This window comes from Equus asinus, chromosome 3 (genome assembly GCF_041296235.1).
Source record: "Equus asinus isolate D_3611 breed Donkey chromosome 3, EquAss-T2T_v2, whole genome shotgun sequence".
Lineage (NCBI taxonomy): Eukaryota > Metazoa > Chordata > Mammalia > Perissodactyla > Equidae > Equus > Equus asinus.
In genome coordinates, this window is record NC_091792.1 from 154,244,226 (window position 1) to 154,267,699 (window position 23,474).

The following is a 23,474-nucleotide window of genomic DNA, read 5'->3' on the forward strand; positions in this document are numbered from 1 at the left end:
ACAGCTCAAGTCCAAATCTCTTCTTTTCTCATGCGTGATACTTGATAGTCTTGAAAACTTAAAAAATTCATTTTCACATATGACCAACATCAAGCTGCTGACCTCTGTGGTCCCACCAGGCTGTACAAAGCCTCTCGGGCACACTATGCAATCTAACATCTTCACACCTTTGCACCTAGCACTCCACCTGCCCAGAACACCTTTCCTAATTCTAAGCCCAGAAGACACAGACTTATTCTGCAAGACCCAGCTCAAGTATTCTCTCCTTTATGAAGATTCCCCTGGCTCTCCAAGGCAGAACTTGGATTTGTTTTGTTTTGTTTCTTATGCATCTGTTTTTACAAAGCCCTTTGATAACAGCCGTCATAGTGGGATGCAGAATCTGTATCATACTGAGCTTTAGGAGTGCCTTGAGGGCAGGGGCTGTGTCTTATTGGCCACAATAGTTGTACCAAGTAAGTTTTCAGTAAATGGCAGTTGGATAGATGGGTGGATGAATGGATGGACAGATGGATGGCAGAATGATCTAGAAGTGCCTAAAGCTCAGTGGGGTGCAGTTTAGTGACTGGCTAGGAAATGGAATTTTTGAGTCCTGTGGATCTGGGCTCTTATTGCAGATAAGGGATCTTGGGCACATGATTTAACCTTCCTGAGCCTAGTTCTCTCTAACAGTGAAATCCGCTCTCTAACCTGTTACACTCAACCGGGAGCCCCAGGAGGCCGATGGATGGAAACCATGTCAGTGGCTCCTCAGCCTTGGCTCCTTGTTGAGTTTGTCCAGTAGGAGAAAGCAGCAGGAGATTCAGGGCAGGAGGAACGTGAGATGGGGATTTTCACCACCCACCCCCCGCCACCACAGCTCCCTCCCTGCAGGTCCCTCAACTGGGAGCCACAGTTCTCTCTCCATTGGCCCTGTCTCTGGGTCCCAGTGACCTCTGGCCTCCCTGACCCCTCCAGGCCCAGGCACGGTCACAGCACCCCCAGGTCCTCCACTGTTCTTTGTGAATTCCCTCCACTCTGTCCACGCCTTTTAAGTGGTCTCTTTATTAAACTCAAATTACCCAATTTGAGGGGACCCCTGTTTCTTGCTGGAACCCCAAGTGATACTGTGAGTAATATGCTTTATCCCTCCCAGGGCCTTTGTGTAGATTAAATGCAATCGTTGATGGAAAGCCCCTATTAAATGCTCCCAGGGTCTCCACTGCTAATTTGTGTGGTAAATTGGGCTAATGATCTCTCCTACGTGGGTGAATACAAGCCACAAATAAAATGCTGTGTCCTATGTGAAGCGGTATATAAATGTAACTCCCAATAAATATTTCATGGCAAAGTCACACTTTGAAAGGAGAAGCATGCCTTCTCCTGCGCATGCGTGAACGCCCCTGAGCAGAGCCAGCAAGCCTGGGCTAACGTGCCCCGGGTGCCCAGGGGAAGCGCACAATTGCACACCAGGGAAAACCGGGCTCAGGATATGTTTGCTGAGCTCCTCAGGGCAGATGGGATGAATGCTGACAGAAAGAGGACAGCATATCAGGGGAAAGTCCCCTCCCCCACTCTGCTCCAGAAATAAACCAATTATTGACCTGGATTGATTCTCTTTCCGTCATTTCCTCTGAGCCGGCACCGGTATCCTATTTTAACAAGAAACGACAGTAGCATGTTCACCAGAATTAAAACATGATGTGAAGGCCCAGTAACGAGTTTGCTTTTGTTTCCACAGGCTGAGTTGAAGATCCCTCTTATTTGCCGGGAGCCAAGAACTATGAACAGGCAGTAAGTACCTCAACGCCCCTGTGAGCTCAAATCTCCCATCTGCTAGTGGGAACAGGAGTCAGATCCTGGCATATGAACTAAGGAATGATGCCAATGTGCCCCCCAACGGGGAGGGCATGTCCAGTTTCAAGGCCGAGCCTGAGAGGCCGGGGTTGAGGGTATGCGCGTCAGTGTTCAGAGAATGCCTTTTCCAGTAACAGTGGGTTTTTGTGGACAGGCCACTTGTTCTCGCCCAGGATGGGTGTGTGGTTGGGGCAGGGGCGAGATACCCCAGCACCAGAATGCCAGACGGGCACCCGGAAATACCATCCATCCCTCCACACCCTGGTGTGTGAAGGCAGATCTAAAAGAGCAATGGTTCACACACTTGTTCCCACACCGAGAACCTGGAACTCAACTTTCTCTTTGTGGAGCACCTAGCATGGGTCGTGTGGTCCCTTTAGGATATCCACATGTGTATCTGGTTCAGCAAAAAATCTATCCCGCTCCTGATGTCTATTAACACAGTAAAATGATAGCAGGCCTCCAAGTGTAAGAAATATTTATAGTGAAAAAAGAGACCTTTAAATTGAGAAAATTTGGTGTACTAATTTTAAAATCAATCTACTCGTCTATTTATTTGCTTTGTTTTGCCAATTGGCAAGATAGCACTGTTATTCTCCTCTGTGGGAAATGAGAAGCAGGGGGATGGTGGGAGAAAGAACATGGGTTTCTGAGTCAGGCAGACTGTGTGGAGATCCCTTGCTCCATCAGTTTACAGCTGTATAATATTTTGGAAGTTGCCTAACCCTCTGGATATTTGAGAAGTACTTCACCCTCCCTCTAGAAAGCAGGATCTCGCTTGGGGCCTGCCTGGTTTCTGGGTGGATCTCTGGTCCTGGAGAGAACCTGGAGGACAGCACAGGGTAACCGGGTTACACTTGCATCTCACAGGTGGGCCCTGGGTACAGGGCTGCTGTCCAGAGTGACATGGAGGCAGCAGCCCCAGCATCACGGCTACCCACAGATGCCCACGGGTGTCAAGGTGGGCCGACCTGACACAGAGCCAGGCCCACGGGATGGGGAAGCTGGAGCTGGTGCTTTTCCTCTTGCCACGAGAAGTGGAGCCAAAGCTCCCTGGTGCACTGTTCACAGATGGGCTGCTCTCCTGACCCGGAACCTAACTTAGGGAGCATGTCCTCCATGCGAGGTGCTCAGACACGCTTCTCTTTGATCCTACAGTGGGGTTGGACGGCAGGCACCATGAACTTCTCTGAGCATCAACTTCCTTGTCTAAGTGACTTGTCTGAGGTAGCACAGAGAGTGATGACAGAGCTGAGGCTGGAATGCAAGTCTGTCTGACTCCAAATCCAGTGCTCCTTCTGTTTATCCCACCACTGCAGGAAACTGGGGAAGGCACAAGCTGGGGAGGTAAGGCAAGTGTAGTTTAGAGAGCTGGCTGATCTGGGGTCACACAACAAGAGGGTGAATTCTCAGACCCACAGTTATGATCGGCGATGAATGTGGCAGACAGCCGCCTCATTATAAGATAATCAAATAAGTGGTGTGTGGTGTTTGAATCAACAGCAGGGCAGGTGCATTTGTCTCCAAGGGCTGCCAGAATAATGACCACAACTGCGTGGTCCAGACAACCAATAATGTATTCTGTCACAGTTCTGGGGGTTAGAAGTCCCAAATCAAGTGTGGGTTGGTCTGTGCCCTCTTCTAAGGCTCCAGGGGAGAATCCTTCCTTACCTCCTCCAGCTGCTGGTGGCTCCAGGAGTCCCCAGGCTCATGGCTGCGTCCCTCCATCTCTGCCTCCATCTTCACATGGCCTTCTGCTCTGTGCCTGTGCCTTCTCTTCTTCTGCCTGTCTCAAATCTCCCTTGTCTTTTTCTTTTTTTTTTTTGAGGAAGATTAGCCCTGAGCTAACTACTGCCAGTCCTCCTCCTTTTGCTGAGGAAGCCTGGCCCTGAGCTAACATTCGTGCCCATCTTCCTCTACTTTATATGTGGGACGCCTGCTACAGCATGGTGTGCCAAGCGGTACCATCTCCGCACCCGGGATCTGAACCGGCGAACCCCAGGCCGCCGAAAAGCGGAACATGCGCACTTAACCACTGCACCACGGGGCTGGCCCCTCACTTGCCTTTTTCTTATGAGGACATTTGTCATTGGATTTAGGACCCACATGCATAATCCAGGATGATTTCATCTCAAGATCCTTAACTTAATTACATGTGCAAAGACTCTTTTTCCGAATAGAGTCACATTCACCACTGCCAGGGATTTGGATGGGGACATATTTTAGGGCCACCATTCAACCCCCTATGGCAGGCTTTATTTTCAGACCCCCATCCCTCTTTGGGGGCAATGCAGGGTTACTTTGACAATCCCAGCGATATTTGCTGTGAGCTTCCATCTGGCTTTGTGGTTGACAGTCCTGACCTTCATCCCTGCTTTAATTTCTGTCTGTGATCCCACCCTGTGCCAAAGGTCCCCCCTATAAAGAGGAGGATATGTCCCTTCTGGGGACTTCACTACCTTTGGTTTTCACCAGACAGTTGGCAATTGCTTCTCATCAAGTTTTCCAAAGGATAGCTTTGTGATTTCAGCCTTAGAGTCATGTCAGATAAGAAGCTGCCAATACATAGCCTAGAGAACAGACCAAATCATCATAACTTCATAAACGTTGGTTTCCTCCTCTCAGGATGCTGCATCAGAATCTGTACTTTCACAAGATCCCCCGTTGATCTAGCCACATTAAAGTTTGAGAAGCACTGGACTAGAACAGTGGTTCTCAGCACTGGCTCCTTTCTGGAATATTCAAGAAGTATCTACAATATTCGCCAAGATATGACTGGGAGAAGGCAGCCACATGTCAGACATTGCGTGAGTGTAGTTTGGAAATTTATGACCCTCCTTCACACACACACACGCTCAAACACACACACACAGAGGGTTTTGTTCTGCTATGCCTTCAGGGGAGCACTCCTTCCTTTGTGAAAATCATTAACCCAGTTAATTCAAACCAGTAGATTTTAAACCTGACTGAGCATTAGAATCATCAAGGAGGCTCTCAACAAAAAGCCATTTCAGTGTCCTTCCCCAGACCAGAGAAATCAGAACACCTGGACAATGGAACTTTCTTTTAACACACAACTGAGTCTAGTCTGCAGCTGGGGCTGCAAAATGCTGATTTGAGGTGTCTTACAATTCTATAACCTGGCATTCCTTACAGTTTTATAACCTGGAATTCTAAATGGCCTTTGTAATGACAGCTAATTTCTTACTATCTCCCATCGGGCACCTTTACAATGAATGAATGAATAAACACAAATGAACGATCAGAGATAGATTATACATACACACATATGTGCACATATATGTATACATATCTACATATATGCATATATGTGTATACACGCAATATAAGTATACGCACAAGTATTGCCTATAAATGCATCAGTTCAGTCAAAAGCATGTACTGAGTATACACTGCTGGGCACTGGACTAGGTGCCTCCCTCATAAAGATGAATAAGATTCAGTCCCTGCCCTCAAAGAACGTTAGCCATAAGTTAAGCAAATCATTTTAGTATTGTGTAGAAAGTGATGGGAGAGTTCCACAAATGCGAAGGAGTCCGGATGTCATGATTCTAAATTGCTCTGAAGTGAGCAGGCTATTTCACATTCACTTTTTTTGCAACAAATCTTTCAGCTTTCCTATCAATAAAAATAGTACCTAAGGGTTGCTTCCTCAGAGCCCATTGGTGCTGTCAGAGAGATGTGAGCAGACCTGCCCGCTGCCCCATTACGCCATCAGGGCGGGATAAAGGGGTCTTAGGGTTGGTTTCCAGTATCTCTTCATCATTCTGCAAAGAACTGAAAAGAACTTTGTGCTGCGGTTCTGAGTGCTTGGGAAGAGACAGAGGCCACTAGAGTGACTGCTTTGAGCCCCTTTCCAGCAAGCAGACGCCCTGCACCCGGCCAGGCCGCTTTGGGAACTCGAGAGGAAGATGCTCTTGAACATCCCGGATTGGGCACTGTCGGGAGAGCAAGCGCCCCCAAAGTATCCACTTTGTAACAACAATGATATTACATATTATTCAGTACAAGCACAATATTCCTGTTCTAAAACCCAAAATATTCTGAATTCCTAGCCCTAAGGAATTTGGATAAAGAATGGTGGACCTATATTTTATCCAGTGGTTTATTTTATCTTGACCTTGGTGTTGAACATTTCCATTGTTACTGTAAAGTTTTATGAGGCAGTTTTATGGCCAAGATTAAACTTGATACTTTATGCTCTCGGAGTATTAGAGTAGGCTGTGTCACCATGGTCCCCAGCATGCAGTACTGTGTGTCCTGTCACATGTAACACAATTATACTGTGATGGTGTCTTATTACAGAGGCACCCAGGGTCAATCAAATTATCTGACAATAACCTGGTATTGCTTCTCTTGCATCAGGGAACTTGGCTTTCATGTTTGTTTATTTGGGGAAGAATTTTAATGATAAACAAAATAGATTTTAATGATAAATAGAGTTTTAGAGCTAGAGAAAATCTTAGAGGTTGGAATTCAAGCTTCCACACATGGTTGTAAACCCCATAGCAATAGCCTTGTGAGATCAAATCGAGACTCTTCTTGAATACTCTTAGGATAAAGAGCTCACCACCTTCTGAGACAGGGAGTTTAGAAAGTGTCAGAAAGTTCCTCTGTGTATTGACATCAACAAGGCCAGCTTCAAGTCAATGTTAATCGTTGACCTCATTGCTTAGCAAAATAACCACACTCTCCTGCAATACTTTTCTCACTTGAATTCACTGTCTAGTTAGAGAATGAAAGGGTAAAGTGAGTAAAAAATTGTTGACCGTCTCCTATAGGACAGTCACTGTGCTAGTCATTTTTGCATGTTGATCTGTGTTTGGCTGTCTGGCTACTGAGCACTAAAACACCCTTCCCATGTTGTCACATGAGACCCACCCCCCAGCTTGGGATAAAAGTTTTCCCAAATTCAGGGTCCAGAGTTAAAGCCACATCTCTCTGACTCCAAAATCCATGATCTTTGTGCCATATTGAACTGCTTCACAATGATTAAGAACATCATCTTGCGTATTTCTCATCAGGGACACATCACGCAACTGAATGAGTGTTTTGCTTATTAGAGGAATATTATCTCTTTGAAAGCTTGTATGCTAAAGTCCACTCAGTCACTAGCTGGGGGTGGATATCAGCTCTTCTCAAAAGGGCCCAGCTCAATGGCTGATACACGGGAGATGCCCAATAAACGATGTTTCCCCTTATATGTACGCATGATAAAACTCACTGTAACTTCAGGTCATTATTTTCCTTCATGATATATGTGAACAAGCCCTGCCTTCAGTCTCAGGGAGCAACTTCATTTTGATTTGCAGGAATTGATAAGTGTAAATTCCACCGAATCTTGGGTAAACGAGAAGCAGCAATTTTGGCGTCCTGAGATCAGAGTCTTGCACCCAGCAGAGTAGCCAGCATGGGCTGCCTTCCTAGTTACCCAGAAGTAATTACGAACCAACATTTGGGCCAACCAGACCTGTCCACTAGTGCTATCAGTCACATAGCTAGGATTCCTCTTCGTGGTTGGCTGGTAATTAAAAAGCTGCAAGCTGTGAGAGAGCATGGCTGAGATACAGGGTGAGAGTTTGCCAGAGGTTGTAGACATGGCCAGCGAGAACTTTGCAGGAGCAGCAGGTGTGGTTGGCCTGAGATTCATGAAGATGGGTGGTGATGGAAGAACAGGGGATTTTCAGGTAGCCTTCCTTCTCTCTTAATGGCAACATTGCCAGCTGGTGATGGAGCTAGCTGACTTCACTTGCTTTCAGCCACGTGGGAAACATTCAGCTGAACAAACTTAGTCTCCTGCCAACTATCCACAAGGTTGAACTTCTCATGATTATGGTCTTTAAAAATGTCACAAAGAATAAGGGAAACTGTGACTTACTTTAATATTTGAGTTTATTCCTATCACACAAATAATGTAAACTTATTGTAGAAAATTTGAAAATACAAAAAATATATATGTAAAGAAATACTGCCACTAATCAAACCACTGAAAAGTGGTCAAAATTATTGAATATTTTTCCTTTTAGTCTTTCTTATACAATTAGGCATCCTATTTTGTCTTTTAACATTAATATATCATAAGTATTTTCCAATGTTATTAAAGTCATTTTTATAGCAATGCAATGTCCCATCAACTTAGGCATCTCATATTTTATATTCTTCCACTGCTAGAAAACGACACAACTCATGAACTAATTTGACAAGCTCTATTAATATATCCCTGTCCAAATGTTAAGATTTTGTGTTTTATTACCTGTTAATAAGCAAAACCAGCCACTCCAGGGAGTCTTATGAGCCAGACCAATGTTTGGAGACCCTGACCCACAATAGCAGTCTATAATGATCACATAGCATTGCTTACATAAATGTGCAGAGAAAGCGGAAGTGAGGCCCAGCATGTGTGGTTGGATACTCTGTGAAGGCCAAACCACCAGTCACTTGCATATTCTATCTAACATATACCCAACATTTCCCCACAGATAAGATAAAGGAAGAGAAGAAAGTTGACTGCATAAAAACCTTTGGTCATATCCAAATGCACATGAACCCCAAAAGGTGAAAAGATTTCCAAAAGTTTTGGATGGATATGATTTGGGGCCAATATTAGGAAGTCCTGGGAAATGTGCCCATTGGAAAGAGAAAAAAGGATTTCCTGGAGGCCTGGCTCCCTAGAATTTCAAAATTCCTGGTGAAGAAAGACAAAGTCATAAGCAAGAGCAAGGGAGTTTTGATCACAGGCTAAATATCAAGTAGAAAATTATGAGTGTCTCCTGCTTGGTTCTCCATTCTTTCCTTCCATTCTTCTCTATTACTTGGGGATGGGGAGGAGATTAAAATATATATTTTAAGAGCTTAAAAATAATTCTGTTGAGTTAATCCAAAAAAGGAGATATTAAAGTCAAACATTTATTTAGCTCCCATGGTGAGGAGACCAAATACTTCAGTGATGCAGAGGGTGGGCTCTGATGTGATCTGATGGGAATATCAGCTCTGCCACTCACCAGCTGTGACATTTTAGGCAATTATTTAGCCTCTCTGAGCCTCATTTTCTTTATGTATTAGATGGAAATAGTAACTATTTCGAAGGATTGCTGAGAAGATTAAGTGACAATGTATGCAGTGGGTTTAGCAAACTATCTGGCACCCAGGGAACATTCCATAGATGTTGTAGCACACTGTATTTTCCAAAGATGGCCAGAATATCTCCCATCCCACACGCCTTAGTGCAGTGTGACCGGGACCCTCCCCATTCAGAGGAGTATTTGCTTCTCTACCTCCTTTAACTTGCCTGCGCCTCTGACAGTATTGACCAAGAGACTGTGACAGAAAGATCACTGTGCCGAGTCTGGGCACAGGATTTAACAGCCAGACAACTCTGCTTCCTGCCTTTGGAATCCAGCTATGATGGCCATGCTGTGAGAAGCCCAGGCCATGTGGAGACGCCCGGGGGCGACAGCCTCATGGAGAGACAGGGAGGCTGAGGCATGTCAGGCATCTGACAGGAGAGTTAAGAAGCCGTCTTGGGGGGCTGGCCCCGTGGCCGAGCGGTTAAGTTCGCGCGCTCCGCTGCAGGCGGCCCAGTGTTTCGTTGGTTCGAATCCTGGGCGCGGACATGACACTGCTCATCAAACCACGCTGAGGCAGCGTCCCACATGCCACAACTAGAAGGACCCACAACAAAGAATATACAACTATGTACAGGGGGGCTTTGGGGAGAAAAAGGAAAGAATAAAATCTTTAAAAAAAAAAAAAGAAAAAAGAAGCCGTCTTGGGCACTCAGCCCAGTCCAGCCTTGAGATAACCAGCTGAATGCAACAGCTTGACAGACCCGAAGAGGAACCCATCCGGCTGAGAAGCAGAAGAGATAAAAATAAGTCATTGTTTCAAAGCCACGGCTTTGGACTGGCGTGTTATGCAGCAAGAGATGACTAGACAGATATTGTCTGCTATTTTTATCATCATCGCAATTATTACTTCATGCAGGACCCTTTGCTGTTAGATGTTCAGGATACAATTTAGAGATTTGTGTGGCTTGATATCTCACTTTGAAGAATATTCATTCTGGATGAGAATGGCGGTAAACAACTAATTGTGGGTGAGTGGGGGGCTAGTAAGGTGTCCTTTGTTCCAAGTGTGTGCAAAGTGCTGAGGGGACACAGAGGAGTGAGGGGTTATTCTGTTTGGGAGCAAATCTTGGGGCGAGGTGTGGTGGTACTAGAAGAGACATCTTTACAGACGAGGTGACAGCGAGCTGAGCTGGGGGAACGATGGGATGTTACTGGGCAGCAAATGGAGGAGAGAGCAGAGAGAGACTTTCTTAAGAAGTCACAGCAGCTGGGAAAGCTCGACTAGGATTTAACATAAAGGGTAACATTAAATTGACTGAGAAACTGAATTATGTTGCTTAAAAACTGATTCTAAGTAATTGGACAGAGAATTTCTTGACTGCATATGATGGATAGTAGAATTCTATTTCCCATATGTCTTTATCGGTGGGGAAAAGAAATCGTGATCTGTAATCAGAAGGAGGATCAAGGCCTGAATTTGAGTTGCAATGTTGAAAATCCCATTTGGGCAGGATGGGTTTTGCTCCCCTGCCATGTTGCCTTTTGGATAGGCTGCAATTAGAGGAGTTTGCGCTGCCATTTGTTGCCATTGTCGTTTGAACAAAAATTCTTTGAATAATAGAATTCTACATCCAGGTCAGCTTCTGTGGACTTTTCTAAGGATTCTATCAGCAGAGATCCAGGAAATTTTATGAGGAAGGAACATGAAATCTTTCTCTGCCATCTTCAGCAAGGTTTCATTCTCTTCCTTTATTTTCTTCAGTTGCTTTGAATATTGATTAGAAACAAAAGAATAGCCATAAGCTATGCATAAGCTATAAAGAACAATAAAACAGTTCAGATATGTGCACTCATTCCCCATTTTTAAACCATATCATTATTTTTGAAGTTTCATTCACCCTTCTCTGATCACAGCTCCTCACCCCCCACAGGGAACAACTGCCCTGAATTTTGTGTTAATCATTCACTTTATTTTTAATTTTATCATGTATGTTTGTATCATTAAAAATAATTTGTTTAATTTGCTTGTTTTTGAACTTTAAGCCAAAAGAATCATACTACAGGGGATATTTTGTGCCCAGAATACCTGGTTTTTAACAACTGGTTCTACCAGACATGAGCTGTGAGATCTTTAGCAAGTTAGTAAACTTCCCTGGAAAACGGAAACACTAATAGTGCTGACTTCATAGCTTTCTTCTGAAGACTAAATAAGCTTATTTGTATAACTCATTTAAAACAGTGCCTGGAATATAGGGTGGGCTATATACGTGTGAGCTATTATTGTTCTACAGTCTGTTTTATGACTGCCCCAATTTACATTCCAAAGATGCTCCATGTAGTGGAGGGCCATGATCCCTTCAATTTCATGGCTATATAATATTTCCTTATGTGCATACACTACTATTTATTTATCCATTGTCCAGTCAATAGACCTGTGGGTTGTTTTCCAGATTTTGCTCATACCACTGCTACTAAGAACTTAGTCGCACTAATCTCTATCCAAAACCTAACAGGCTCACTAAACTTCCTGCTAATTCAATACTGAAACCAATCCAGTTTGTGTCTTGGAGCATATATTCAAGAGTCTCTTTATACAGAGGTATATTCTCAGGACTGAAGTCTCTGGGGCACAGAGCATGCGTACCTCCAACTTCACTAGACAAAATGTCACAGTTTCCAAAGTCACCAGGCCATTTTACACTCCCACGAGTGTGTGTAAGTGACCCAGTTGCTTCATGACCTCATCAACCCTCCATCAGGCAGTTTTAATTTTTACCACACTGGCAGGTGGTTTTAATTTACCCTTGTTGACCTCACATGTGGTTAAGCATCTTTTCAGACACTTACTAGCCATTATCTCCCTCTCATCTGCACACAGTGCTTGTTCAAATCTTCTTTTCATTTTTCTGTCTGGCTTTTTGTCTTTTGCATATTGATTTGTATGAGCTTTTATTTATTCTGTACTCTTTTCCCAGTTTTTGACTTGAGTTTTCCTTCTCTTTTGATGTTTTCTTTTGGTGACCATAATTTTGAGGCAGTTGAGCATAGCAAACTTTTCTTTCTGATTTGTTGATTTTGTGTATTGTTTAAAGAAACTTTCCTTACCCTGAGATCATTAAGATAGCTTCCTATATTGAAGTCCAACATCATAAAATTTGCCTCTCACTTTTAGGCCCTTAATCTTCCTTGAGTTGATTAATTTGTGTATGGTGTGAAGTATGGGGGATCATTGTTTTATTCATACAGATAAACAATTTACTCAGCAGCATATATTAAAAAGTCTCTCCCTTCTGCACTGATCTGCAACGCCAGCTCAGTCATACACCAAGTTTCCTTATGCGGGTGGATCTTTTTCTGGGCTTTCTCTTCTGTGCCATGATTAAAGTATCTACCCCATGTTAATTACACAAGTCCTAATTATTATAACTTTATAGTAATTCATGGTATCGGGGAATTTACATCATCCAGCTTGTACTTCATCAATGAATTGGCTTTTGAATGTTTACTCTTTAATGTAAACATGAGGATCACTTTGTCAATACACACACACACACACACACACACAACCTTTTGGGATTTTGATTGGAACTACTTTGAATCTATAGATAACTTTGAAAAGAAATGGTATCTTTATGATACTGAGTTTTCTAGTTCATGAACATGTTATATATCTTCAGGAAGAGAGAAAAAACTTCAACATAATTCTATAATGTTTTATAATTTTCTTCCTGAAGGACTGAAACCTAATATCTTTTGAGAGAATTGTTTCTAGGCACTTTACATATTTTAATGATAGTGTAAATGTTAAGATATCAAAACTTCATAGTTTTGTGTTTGTTGGTGCATATGCTTTTATAAATGTTGTATACAGTACGCTTGCTAAATGTTTCATCAATTCTAATCTTTGTCCATTTATTCTTTCGGGTTTGCCTTGTGGATGATATCATCTGTAAATAACTGAATTTTATTTCTTCTTTTCCATTTTTTATGCTTTTTTTTCTTGTCTGGCAGCACTGCTTAGGGCCTCCAAAACAATGATAAATTAACATGGTGACAGTGAGCATCCTTGCTCTTAAAGGGAATGCTTTCGATGCTTCAGCACAAATCATGAGGTTTCTTTCACATTTTGGTAGGCTTCCAATAATCAAGTTAAAGACTAGGCTACCAAGAGTCTTTTTTTTTTTTTAATTACAAGTAAGTATTAACTTTAATCAATTTTTTTTATTTATTGAGATGACTATATATTTTTCCTTCCCCTTCTGTTAATGTAATGATTTATGTTAATGAAGTTTCTAATGTTAAACAAAACTTGAACTTCTAGGTTAAATACAACTTGGTCATAACATATTAATTTTTGGTGCAGTGGTATATTGGTGCAATGAGTCATTAGTGAGTTTCAGTGAGATGCTCTATCATTTTCCTTCCTCCTGCTCTCCTTGCTGGACATTGGCTTCAGGTTTGTGCTAAACTCATCAAATGAGTTAGAGTGTATTTCCCAGTTTTCTGTTCTCAACAAGAGATTGTGTAATGGGGAATCATCTTCTTCTTTACTGAAAAACTGTCTTGAATTGGTATTTCCTTGGAAGAAGATTTTCAATTATTGATTCAATATCATTGTTGATTATAAAAAGATATTTAGTTTTACTATTCCTTCAAGAGTAATTTTTGCTGTTATATTTTTTCTAAGTATTTGTTTATTCACTAATATTCTCTTGTCATTTTAACCTCTGTTGTGCCTATAGTTATGTCTCCTTTTACATTTCTAATTTTGTCCTGTGGTGTCTTCCCTTTTATTCTTGATCAAGCTTACCGAAGATTATCAATTTCATTAGTCTTCTCAATTGTGAATTCATTTCATGTTTAGCGACTTCTGCTCTTATCTTCATTATTTCTGTCTATGTTCTTGGCCTTTTGCTTTTGTTGTGTCTCTGATCTACCAAGTTAGTGCTTTAATAATTAAATTTTAGCTTTTCTCCCTTTTTAATAAAAATATTTCAGTTATGTATTTCTACATTATTATTCAAATTTAAATACTTTTATTCCCATTATCATTTCTTCTTTGATTCACGAGTTGATGATTTCCAGATAAATTTGAATTTTTTAATAATCTTTTTGTCAGTGATTTCTAACCTAATTGCATGGTATTCACAGAAAATCATCTATATGACATTATTTTGTGAAATTTTTTGAGAAGTTGTTATGTGTTCAAATATAGGGCAGTTTTTTGCAATGTTCCCTGTGTGCTTAAAAAAAAGGTATATACTACCATGATTGAATGAAGTGTTTTAGAAATATCCAAAAGAATGATTTTGTTAATTATGTTGTTTAAATCTTCTTTTTCTAATGGATCTTTTGTCTTTTTATCTTATCAGTTATGAAGACTAAGTGTTAAAAATATTTCATATGATTGTGAATTTGTCTTTTTCCTAATAATTATTGTAAATACATATGTTATTAGGAACACAGAATTTTCAAATTATACTTCTTCGTGAACTAATTCTTTCATTGTTATGTAATGACCCTCTTAGGAAAAACACTTTTTCAAAGAAATTTATTCTGTCTGGTATTAATATAACCAGGCCAGATTTCTTTTAGTTAGTATTTTAATAGTATATCTTTTACATTATTTTATATTCAAATTTTCCTATCCTTAAGTTTTAGATGTGTCTCTTATAAAAAGTATATAGCTGGATTGTGAAATTTTTAATCCAGTAAAATAAAATTGTCTTTTAACTAAAGAATTTACTCCATTTACAATTATTGTAATTACTGAAATATTTAAATTTATCTCTACAGTTTATTTTGTATTTCCTATTTTACCCTCCTTTTTTATTTCCTTTTTTTTGTTTTTTTCTTTTGGTATCCTGTTTTCCTTCTTTCGGTTCGATGTGTGTGTGCATGCACAGGCACATGTGTGTATGTGCGTGTGTGTACGTATTTTTTTCTAACTCCCTTTTACCTCTTCTAGTTTGTTAGTTATACCTTCTTTTTTTTTTATTTTCGGGATATCCCTTTTTTTTTTGAGGAAGATTAGCGCTGAGCTAACATCTGCTGCCAATCCTACTCTTTTTGCTGAGGAAGGCTGGCTCTGAGCTAACATTCACGCCCATCTTCCTGTACTTTATATGTGGGACGCCTGCCACAGCATGGCTTGCCAAGCAGTGCGTAGGTCTGCACCCGGGATCCGAACCAGCGAACCCAAAACCGCTGAAGCGGAATGTGCGAACTTAACTGCTGCACCACCTGGCCGGCCCCAGAATTTCCCAAATTTTTAATATCTAATTAAATTATCAATCTCTAAGGTTATTTACCTACTTTTAGAACAATACATGGACCTTTCAGTACATTATTTCTGATGACTCATTCACAATTTATATACTACCACTGTGACGTATTTTAATTTTGTGTCATTTGTTAACCCCTTAATACTTTATTATTTTAAACAGTCAATGTTTTTGAATATTTACTCAAATATTTAAAATAATCTTTGGTCATCTTTTCTTTTACTATCTCAAACTCTACACTGAAGATCACTTTCTTTCAGTATGAAGAAAACATTTTGAAATTTTCTTTAGTGCAGAGGTCTTTTGTAGGAAAATACATTTTAGTGCCAAAAAAAGTCTTTATTTTGCCCTCATTTTAAAAATGACATCTTCATTGGACATACTATTTCAGGTTAACAGTCATTTTCTCTCCAAACCATAAAGTTATTTTTACCCTTTTGCCAAACACTGCTGTTATTGAAAAGTCGATTATCAATATAATTGCCATTTTTTAAGGTAATAGTTATTTTCCTTCTGCATGCACTTTGCTTTTGGTTTTCTGCAGTTTCACTATAATATGTCTAGGTGTGAATTTTTTAATTTATCCTGCTTTGGATCCATTGCAAATGCTGATTCTCTATTATGATGCTTTTCACCATTTTTGAACACCCTAAATCATTATCTCTCAGATAATTTTTTTGTGCTGCTCTCTTTCTCCTATCTTTCTGGAATTCTTATTAAACCTATATGAGACCTTCACCTTCCATCTGTCATATCTCAGGCTCTCTTTATAGTTTCCTTTTCTTTATTCTATCCTGAATTCTGAATGATATATTTTAAAGATCTATCCTTCAGTTGATGAATTAATTAATTCTCTTTAGCTATGTCTAAATTGTATTAAATCCATAAAGTAATTATTTTCCCAAATCCACCTGATCATTTTTATAATATTTCTCTTTTACTTTCTCATACTAACCCCCTTCCTTATTTAAACATAATGTACACACTTAGTTTATATACTTCGCCTGATAACTTTAACATCTAAGGACTGAGCAGCTGATCTTGATGTTATTGTTTCTTCCATTTCTTAATTTCCTGCTTTGTTATCTCAAGGGTTTTCTAATTTTGTCTGTGTGCTCATTTTTCTTAGACATTAATCTGCAGGAATTCTTTGAGGTCTGAGTTGAACGTGGGCTCCTACAAAGAGGATTTGGGTTTGCTTTTGTCAGATGCCTAAAGGAACTACAAAAACAGGACTTATTTACACTAAATTCTCAGGTTGAAAGTTTTTAGACAATCTGGGCTGAAAACCCATGGGTATTTATGGATTCTCCGAGTAAAAAATTCACTCTGCACCAATGTTTGAGAATGTGGAAGGTAGGCTTATATCCAGTTCACTCTTACACTGAGACTGTGGCCATTTAGAGTCCAGATATATATGGGGATGGGGTCTCCTACTATACTCTCCACAGTGGAATATCTGAGCTATAGTTCAAGCCCACCGTGCTCTGTGAGGCCATGAAAATCACAGACCATTTTCCCCTGTTTTAGCAATACCACCAAAGAGAAAGCCAGCTTCAGTGCTCTGCTTCCCTCTCTGGGTTCTCACCTTTATTTGAATTTTGGGCTTTCTCTGAGCAGTCCTTATTTTTGCCAGCAGTTGATGGCATAATAAATTACTTTATTTTTTGAACTGTTTTCCATGAAATCTTCAGTTAAGGTGTCTAATTCATTATGCTGGAAGAAATAAAAGACATTTTTTCCCTATGGAATTCAATTTTTTAAAATTATATTTCAATAAAATTGCAGTTAAAAATAGAAGAAAAGAGGATTTCATGTTTTTTATTTAATCAGTGATGCTCTTATTTTTATATAAAGAAAAAATTATGCATCCCTGGGATTGGTGTGTTCTTTACTCAATATGATTCACCGAAGTTTTGCAAATGCCTATTCAATGAATGTGAACTAAGCTCTTCCTACATGCCAGACTTTGTGCTATTCATCTTTGTATACATTACCTCATTAGATTTAATCTTCAGAGATAAATGATTTGAGGGCTACCCTATACATTAAAAGGGGGAAACAGTATCAGGCAGCAGCCTGGGTTAAGCTATTGTTTGTTATGTGCCTAGCAGTATTAATAGGTCTATATATGTACTACCAATTAATCTTTATATCCATGAATGAGCAAACAAATAAAAAACACATCAATAAATCTAAAATAGATGAACAGCCATATATGCTGCTATGGAATGACTGTGGGGTCTGGGCTCTAACATGTGACCATGCCAGTTATTAAAACTAGAAGACTGGATTAGTAATGTCGTCTCTCTGTGCCACAGTTTCCTGGATCAGTACAAGATAATAATCCTCCACTTCAGGAATGAAAAAAGGGATTAAATGAGTAATGCACATAAGAAAACACCAGTGTTAGATTTCTCCTCCCTCTTAAACAATCAAGTTGTCTTTGATAACTTATCAGCTGTGTGACCTTGAACAGGTTGCTGGACCTATGTGTGCCTCAGTTTCTTCATCCATACGATGTAGATAATAATAATGCTGATCTCATTAAATCGTGCTGACTACTAAATGACTGAATATATGTAGAATGCTTAGAACATTATCTTGAACATAGTAATCCTTCATAGATTTTAGCAATTCTCAGTTATTATCTCAATTTAAGAGAGATTGTAAAAGGTACTAGCCTTTTTAATACAAGAAATAAGACTTTTGTAAAAAACTTTTCCTTGATTGTAAAATAGGAACATATTCATGTAAAATACAAAAATAAATCAGAAAGGTACAGAAAAAAAGTGAAAGCATTCCAAAATGACACACGTGTTAAAGATCACTGTATCACTTTTGGTACAGAAAATTCTAGAAGGGTATACACTAAAATGTTAGCAGTGATTTCTTCATGTGGGACCAGAGTGATTTTTAACTTTACGTGGGTACGTAATGTTGATACAGATAAATATAGACATAAATATAGGCATATTCAAACTATGCATCTGTAGACATATCTAATTGTCTCTTTATAATGCAGTTATTGAAATAGGCAACATTAGCAGTGTATAAATTAAGACTTTAGTTGATTCAAACCTTTATTCTCTTCTTCATTCATCCATATGTTAATTCAATCTGACATCTATTCGTTTGTGCATCCACTCATCTATTTATTTCCTATATGCGAGGCCTTGTGCTGGCTGCTAGGGACGACTAGATGGAGACTTATCAGCCCCAAACTTAATCCAGTGGAGCAATGGACCAGCAAACAAGGAGTTTCTAAGCAAGGAGATTTACTAAGTGCCAATAGAAAGTGAAGGTAATGCAGGAGCACAGAAGTAAGGGTGCCTACATCTACCCAGGTAGGAGGGGCAGGTGGAGACTTATGTGAGAATCACAATGTTGAAGACAAGTAGGACTTTGCCAGGAATACATGGAAGGAAAATTCCTTCCTAGCATGAGAATTCTTCGTGACATCTGGAAAACATGCTTCCTTCTATGACAGTGAAGGCCGCTGGTTCTGTCCTCCCAGGAAAACCAGACCTCCCTTGTTTGAGTGATGAAAGTAAGGACTTTAGCTGGGTTGTTAAATGGGTTGTTAGTAGATTAAACCAAGCTGCTTTGTTTTCTCAAGCTTTGGGCCCAAGGTCTAGGAGACTAGAACAAGGGCCAGCCCTTGACTCAGAGCCAGAAAGCCTGAGCCTCATCTTCTCTCTGCCACTCACAAGCTTTTTAAACCCAGTGTCGACACGAATAATCCGTAACCAGTCTATAAATCCAGATTGAGGTGAGTTTATTATGAGCCAGATCTGAGGATCAGATAGCCTGGGAGAGTCATTTCACAAAGGAATGGAGCACTCCAAAGAAATGGTGGCGTACAGAGTGGTTATATCCATCAAAGAGCATGTATCATATATGATTGGAATGTCCCTTTTACAACAGTCATGAGATTGCCTAGCTCACACAGTGATTCACACAGCAATTGATGAACGTGGCAGCTAGCAGGTCTGTGGTCTCCAGCTGGGAGGTCACAGCAGGTCAACAATCAATCCCCAGCCTAGGGAGAGATGTGTATCCTTAGGAAATGCCAATGTGGGGGAAGTTACATCTTTCTTTACCTTAAAGGGCATTGTTCTTGTCTTTGGGACATAGTAAATACTTAAAGGAGATATACAATGCATGCTCAACAGCCACGTCAGGCACTTTTAGAAAAACAAGGTCAGGCTGAATTAGTTTTACACCAAATGGCTTCCTCATATACTCCAATATATCCTATTGCTTGCCATTTATTTATCACCAGGCAGCACCTTCCTTATGAATCTTGGACTCCCTTGTCTAAAAAAAGGAAGATAATAGCACCCATTTTCTCCACCATGTTTCATACGCCAGATGCTTGAAAGGGCAGCATGTTTGGTCATGAAGATAGATGACTGTGGCTGCTGTGAAAAGAGATTAAACCTTGAAATCAACCAAACCACAGTCCCAATCTTTCCTCCATCACTTGTTAGATTAGGGTTACATGATATAATGTGTATAAAATACACGGGAGATGCCTAGCATCAAGTGCCTCTTAATTGTTACTTCTTTGAACTTGGAGTCATAAGATAGTAACAGCTCCAGCATTTAGTGACATTTGAGACTCAGACAAATGGCCCAGTTTCCTCATCTATAAAGCAGAGATGTCTCATAAGATTACACGCCTATGATGTCACTCGAGGTAATATGTGGGAAAGTCTTAATCAGTTCAGCAGGACCAAATAGATGGGATGTCTCATTACAAAGTAATTTTCACGATGAGATGTATTGCTGAGAACATCAGTATCAAGGTGAAGAGCTGTCCTGTAACACCAGGATGCAAGTGAGATACCAAACACGATGAGGTCCAGAGAGCAGTCACAGCAGAACAAGTGGATTCAGCACATTGGATGTAGTGGAATGAATACTGAGTTAGAATCTGGAAGCCCAGTTTCAGTCCAAAATCTGACCTACACTGGCCTTTTGAGGATCAGAGGAGGAGTGTCTCTGGGCTTTCGGGCAGCTAACATGTCTGTTTTCATCATTTTTGCATCACTGTCACCTAGAATAGTGTCTCTTATGGGTCAGCTGAATGCATAACTGAAGCATTTTTTTGTAGTTTACTTCTCCCTCTGGGAAGTTGTAAGTATAAGACCTATCTCTCAGAATTACTGAGTTGGACAAGAAAGGCCTCACCTAGCACATAGTAGGTGCCGGACATAAAGTACTTCTCTCCAGCACTGCCCATGAGAGGCTTACCTCTGCATTGCAGGTGGATTTAATATGGCCTTTTCCATCAGTCCCACCAGAGAGCTCAGTCATATGTCTATAACTAAGTGCCCTTCCCACTGCTAATAACACTCAAGATCCAAAGGGGACAGATGTCGGGCTATTTTCAGCCCTAAAAAATTTCAAATTCGTAATCCACCAGCTCAGATGCCTCATATACTAATCAGATGGGAGAAAAAAGCAGAGGACTTGGAAGTTTCCCCAACAAGCCTGAGATTGTAACTGCAGTTTCTAAGTCCTCACTTTTCACCAAAGAGTCACAGAAGGAAATGGTTGAGGAAAGAAATGATCTCTTAATGGACAGCAAATTTTTGATGGTAACTTCTGGGCCAGCCTAGGATAAGCTGTGTCTACTATGCATCCCCAGAGCCTGAATCCACCCAGTAAGTGCTGATGAAGTAAGACCTAGACCCTACCCCAAGGAGCTCACTGTCTATGGGAAGCCTGGGAGGTACACAAATGACAGTACTGCCTAGGGACCAGTGGGATCCAGTATATACAATGTTCAGTGATGGCAACAAAAAGAGTGTGGAAAAATCTGCCTAAGGAAGGGAAGGTCCAGGAAGGCTGCCTAGAGAATATTTTCTTCGGTGTAGTCTTGACAAGAATCTTAGTTCAGCAATTTCTTCATATTGCCAATTCCACAGCCTTGGAAATAATGCTGGGATCAACTAGTTCCCGTAGAAACATCTGCATAAGTCAATCCTCATGGGCAATAAACAGTTAGAAATAATAGTTTGAATGCTGGCTGCTTGAGGTATTGTGAGTCATACAGTTTCATTTGCCCATGAAAATGCTCAAAGTTTCACATACAAGAAAAAGGAAGAAGCAGGTAAGAGGAGGCCACCTGCCTCCATCACACTAGCATGGCTCGGGGGAGTTAGGCCTTCTCAACCTTGATCACAGTAGTGTGGCTGGATAGTCATGCTCCCTGCCAAGAAGCACACAGCTTGGTGGCCGACTTCTGTCTCCTCCACTTCTGTCTTCCATAAGCCAGATTCATCAACAGTGAGGAATTTCTGCCTGACAAAATAGATTTGCTTGGACACATCTGCTCCAAAGCTGATAACATGTCCTGGAAACCCATCATTGGACCATTTCACTTTGCACTTCAAGTCTTGGGTCTATTTTCTGAGCTGACACATAAGTGACATAAACTGTCTTTTCTAAAGCTCTCTAAGTTTAAAGATAAACCTTAACCTTGCAAAGTTAAGCCTCTAATTCACTTTCAGTTGTGTTTTGTTTAAAAGAAGCCTTAAAGTTGTCAGAAATGCAATTAGAATTTGAAAATTTCGAAATGAATATCCATACATGCAACGATCATGTGTGTGTGTGCATGTGTGTACACGTGTGCTATTTTTTAAGCGCCCAATATGTCCCTGCTACATACATCGTGTCATCAGATCACCCTAAGGACTAAATGTATTATTGTCTCCAAAGTTGGACGGTTAAGTATGCAAATTCAAGTCTGGCTGACTTAGGCACTTGTGTCACTTCTGTTTAATTGTGCTGATTTATAAGGTTCTTGCCCTCAGAAAGGAGAGGAACTGATACTTGAAGAGGCATGTGGAATCTTAGAACAATAGAGTTAAAACTTCCCTTAAAGCACATTTATTCACTTTGCAAGCATCTAGTGAACTCTCTATTATAGGCGGGGCACTAACTAGACACTGGGGACAGTGACAGGAACACATTGTCAATCATCGCTGCAGTTGTGTCTCAAACCACATCATTAGCTGTTAGAGGCAACAAATGCTGTGAGAGAAGACAGCACAGGATGCTTGGTATCATGGAGAAGGCCACCTCCCTCTGGCTGCAGCAGGAGCCCAGAGAGGAGCGGGATCAGGGAAGGTCCTTTGGAGGAAGTTTCTTGTTTCACTATTCATCCCACTCCCTTTCGTGGCCCAAGGTCTTGCAGCACTAGTCACAATAGCCAAGACGTGGAAACAACCTAAACGTCCATTGATGGGTAAATGGATAAAGAAAATGTGGTCTGTACATACAGGAGAATATTACTCAGCCTTGAAGAAGAAGGAAATTTTGCACTTTACAACAACATGAACAAAACTTGAGGACCTTATGCTAAGTGAGATAGGCCAGTCACAGAAAGGCTGCGTGATTCCACTTCTAGGAAGTGTCTAAAGTAGTCAAATTCCTAGAATCAGAGTCGAATGCTGGTTGCCAGGGGCTGGGGGGAGAGGGAAATGGGGAGTCACTAATCAATGCACATAAAGTTTCAGTTGAGCAAGACAAGTAAGTTCTAGACATGTGCTGTCCAGCATTGCACCTATGGTCAACTATACTGTGTTATGCACTTAAAAGTTTAAGAACCTAGACCTCATGTTCTTACCACAATCAAATGGTTTTTAAAAAAAGATTTAATTCAGGCATCGCAGGCAGAGGAAACAGTATGTACAAACGCAGGGAGGGAGGGCAGCTACTTAGGCATCAGCTGGCGTCTTCTAACCCTGGAGAGCCAGCAGGGCTTGGCATGAGCACCTTTTTCATGCTTTGTAGAAGCTTAAAGCCCTATCTAAGAATTTTACAAATCCCAGCATAAGTCTTTTCTCAGAGCTCTCTCTGGTTCAGAGTGGAGAACAAGAAATAAGAAGCAGCAGGAAAATCTAACTCCATTTAGCATTGTGCTGAGCCACTTTGGAGCCAGTGGGAAAAGGAAAATTAGAAATACTGATTCTGTCTTTATTTTGAAATTTGATGCTTAATTTTGAGTTTTTTTAAATATTGCATTAAAACTATATTCACTTTGATTACTGAGTTTTTTTGGTGCCCCCTTAAATTTTGTTCCCGATGTGAATGCCGCACCTGCCTCACCCTGGTCTCCATTCTGAGTCTCCACTACATTCTGGGCTGCAGAGTAGACCGCCGGAGCTCAAACCTGGGCTCTGCCTCCTGCTAGCAGGGAGACCTTAGACAAATGGTTAAATCTCATTGTGCCTCAGTTTCCTCATCTGTAAAA

General features: G+C 40.7%; 1 protein-coding gene across 6 annotated transcripts in view; it reads left to right on the plus strand.

The window, feature by feature from the left end:
• Nucleotides 1-23,474, plus strand: part of CLNK (cytokine dependent hematopoietic cell linker) — a 153,912-nt gene that overhangs the window by 11,826 nt on the left and 118,612 nt on the right. For all 6 annotated transcript variants that reach the window (XM_070506223.1, XM_070506226.1, XM_070506225.1 and 3 more), the window contains one exon: nt 1,721-1,773. In XM_070506223.1, the coding sequence (XP_070362324.1) occupies nt 1,763-1,773 (11 nt within the window). In that variant the 5' untranslated portion in view covers nt 1,721-1,762. The remainder of the gene's footprint in view (nt 1-1,720; nt 1,774-23,474) is intronic.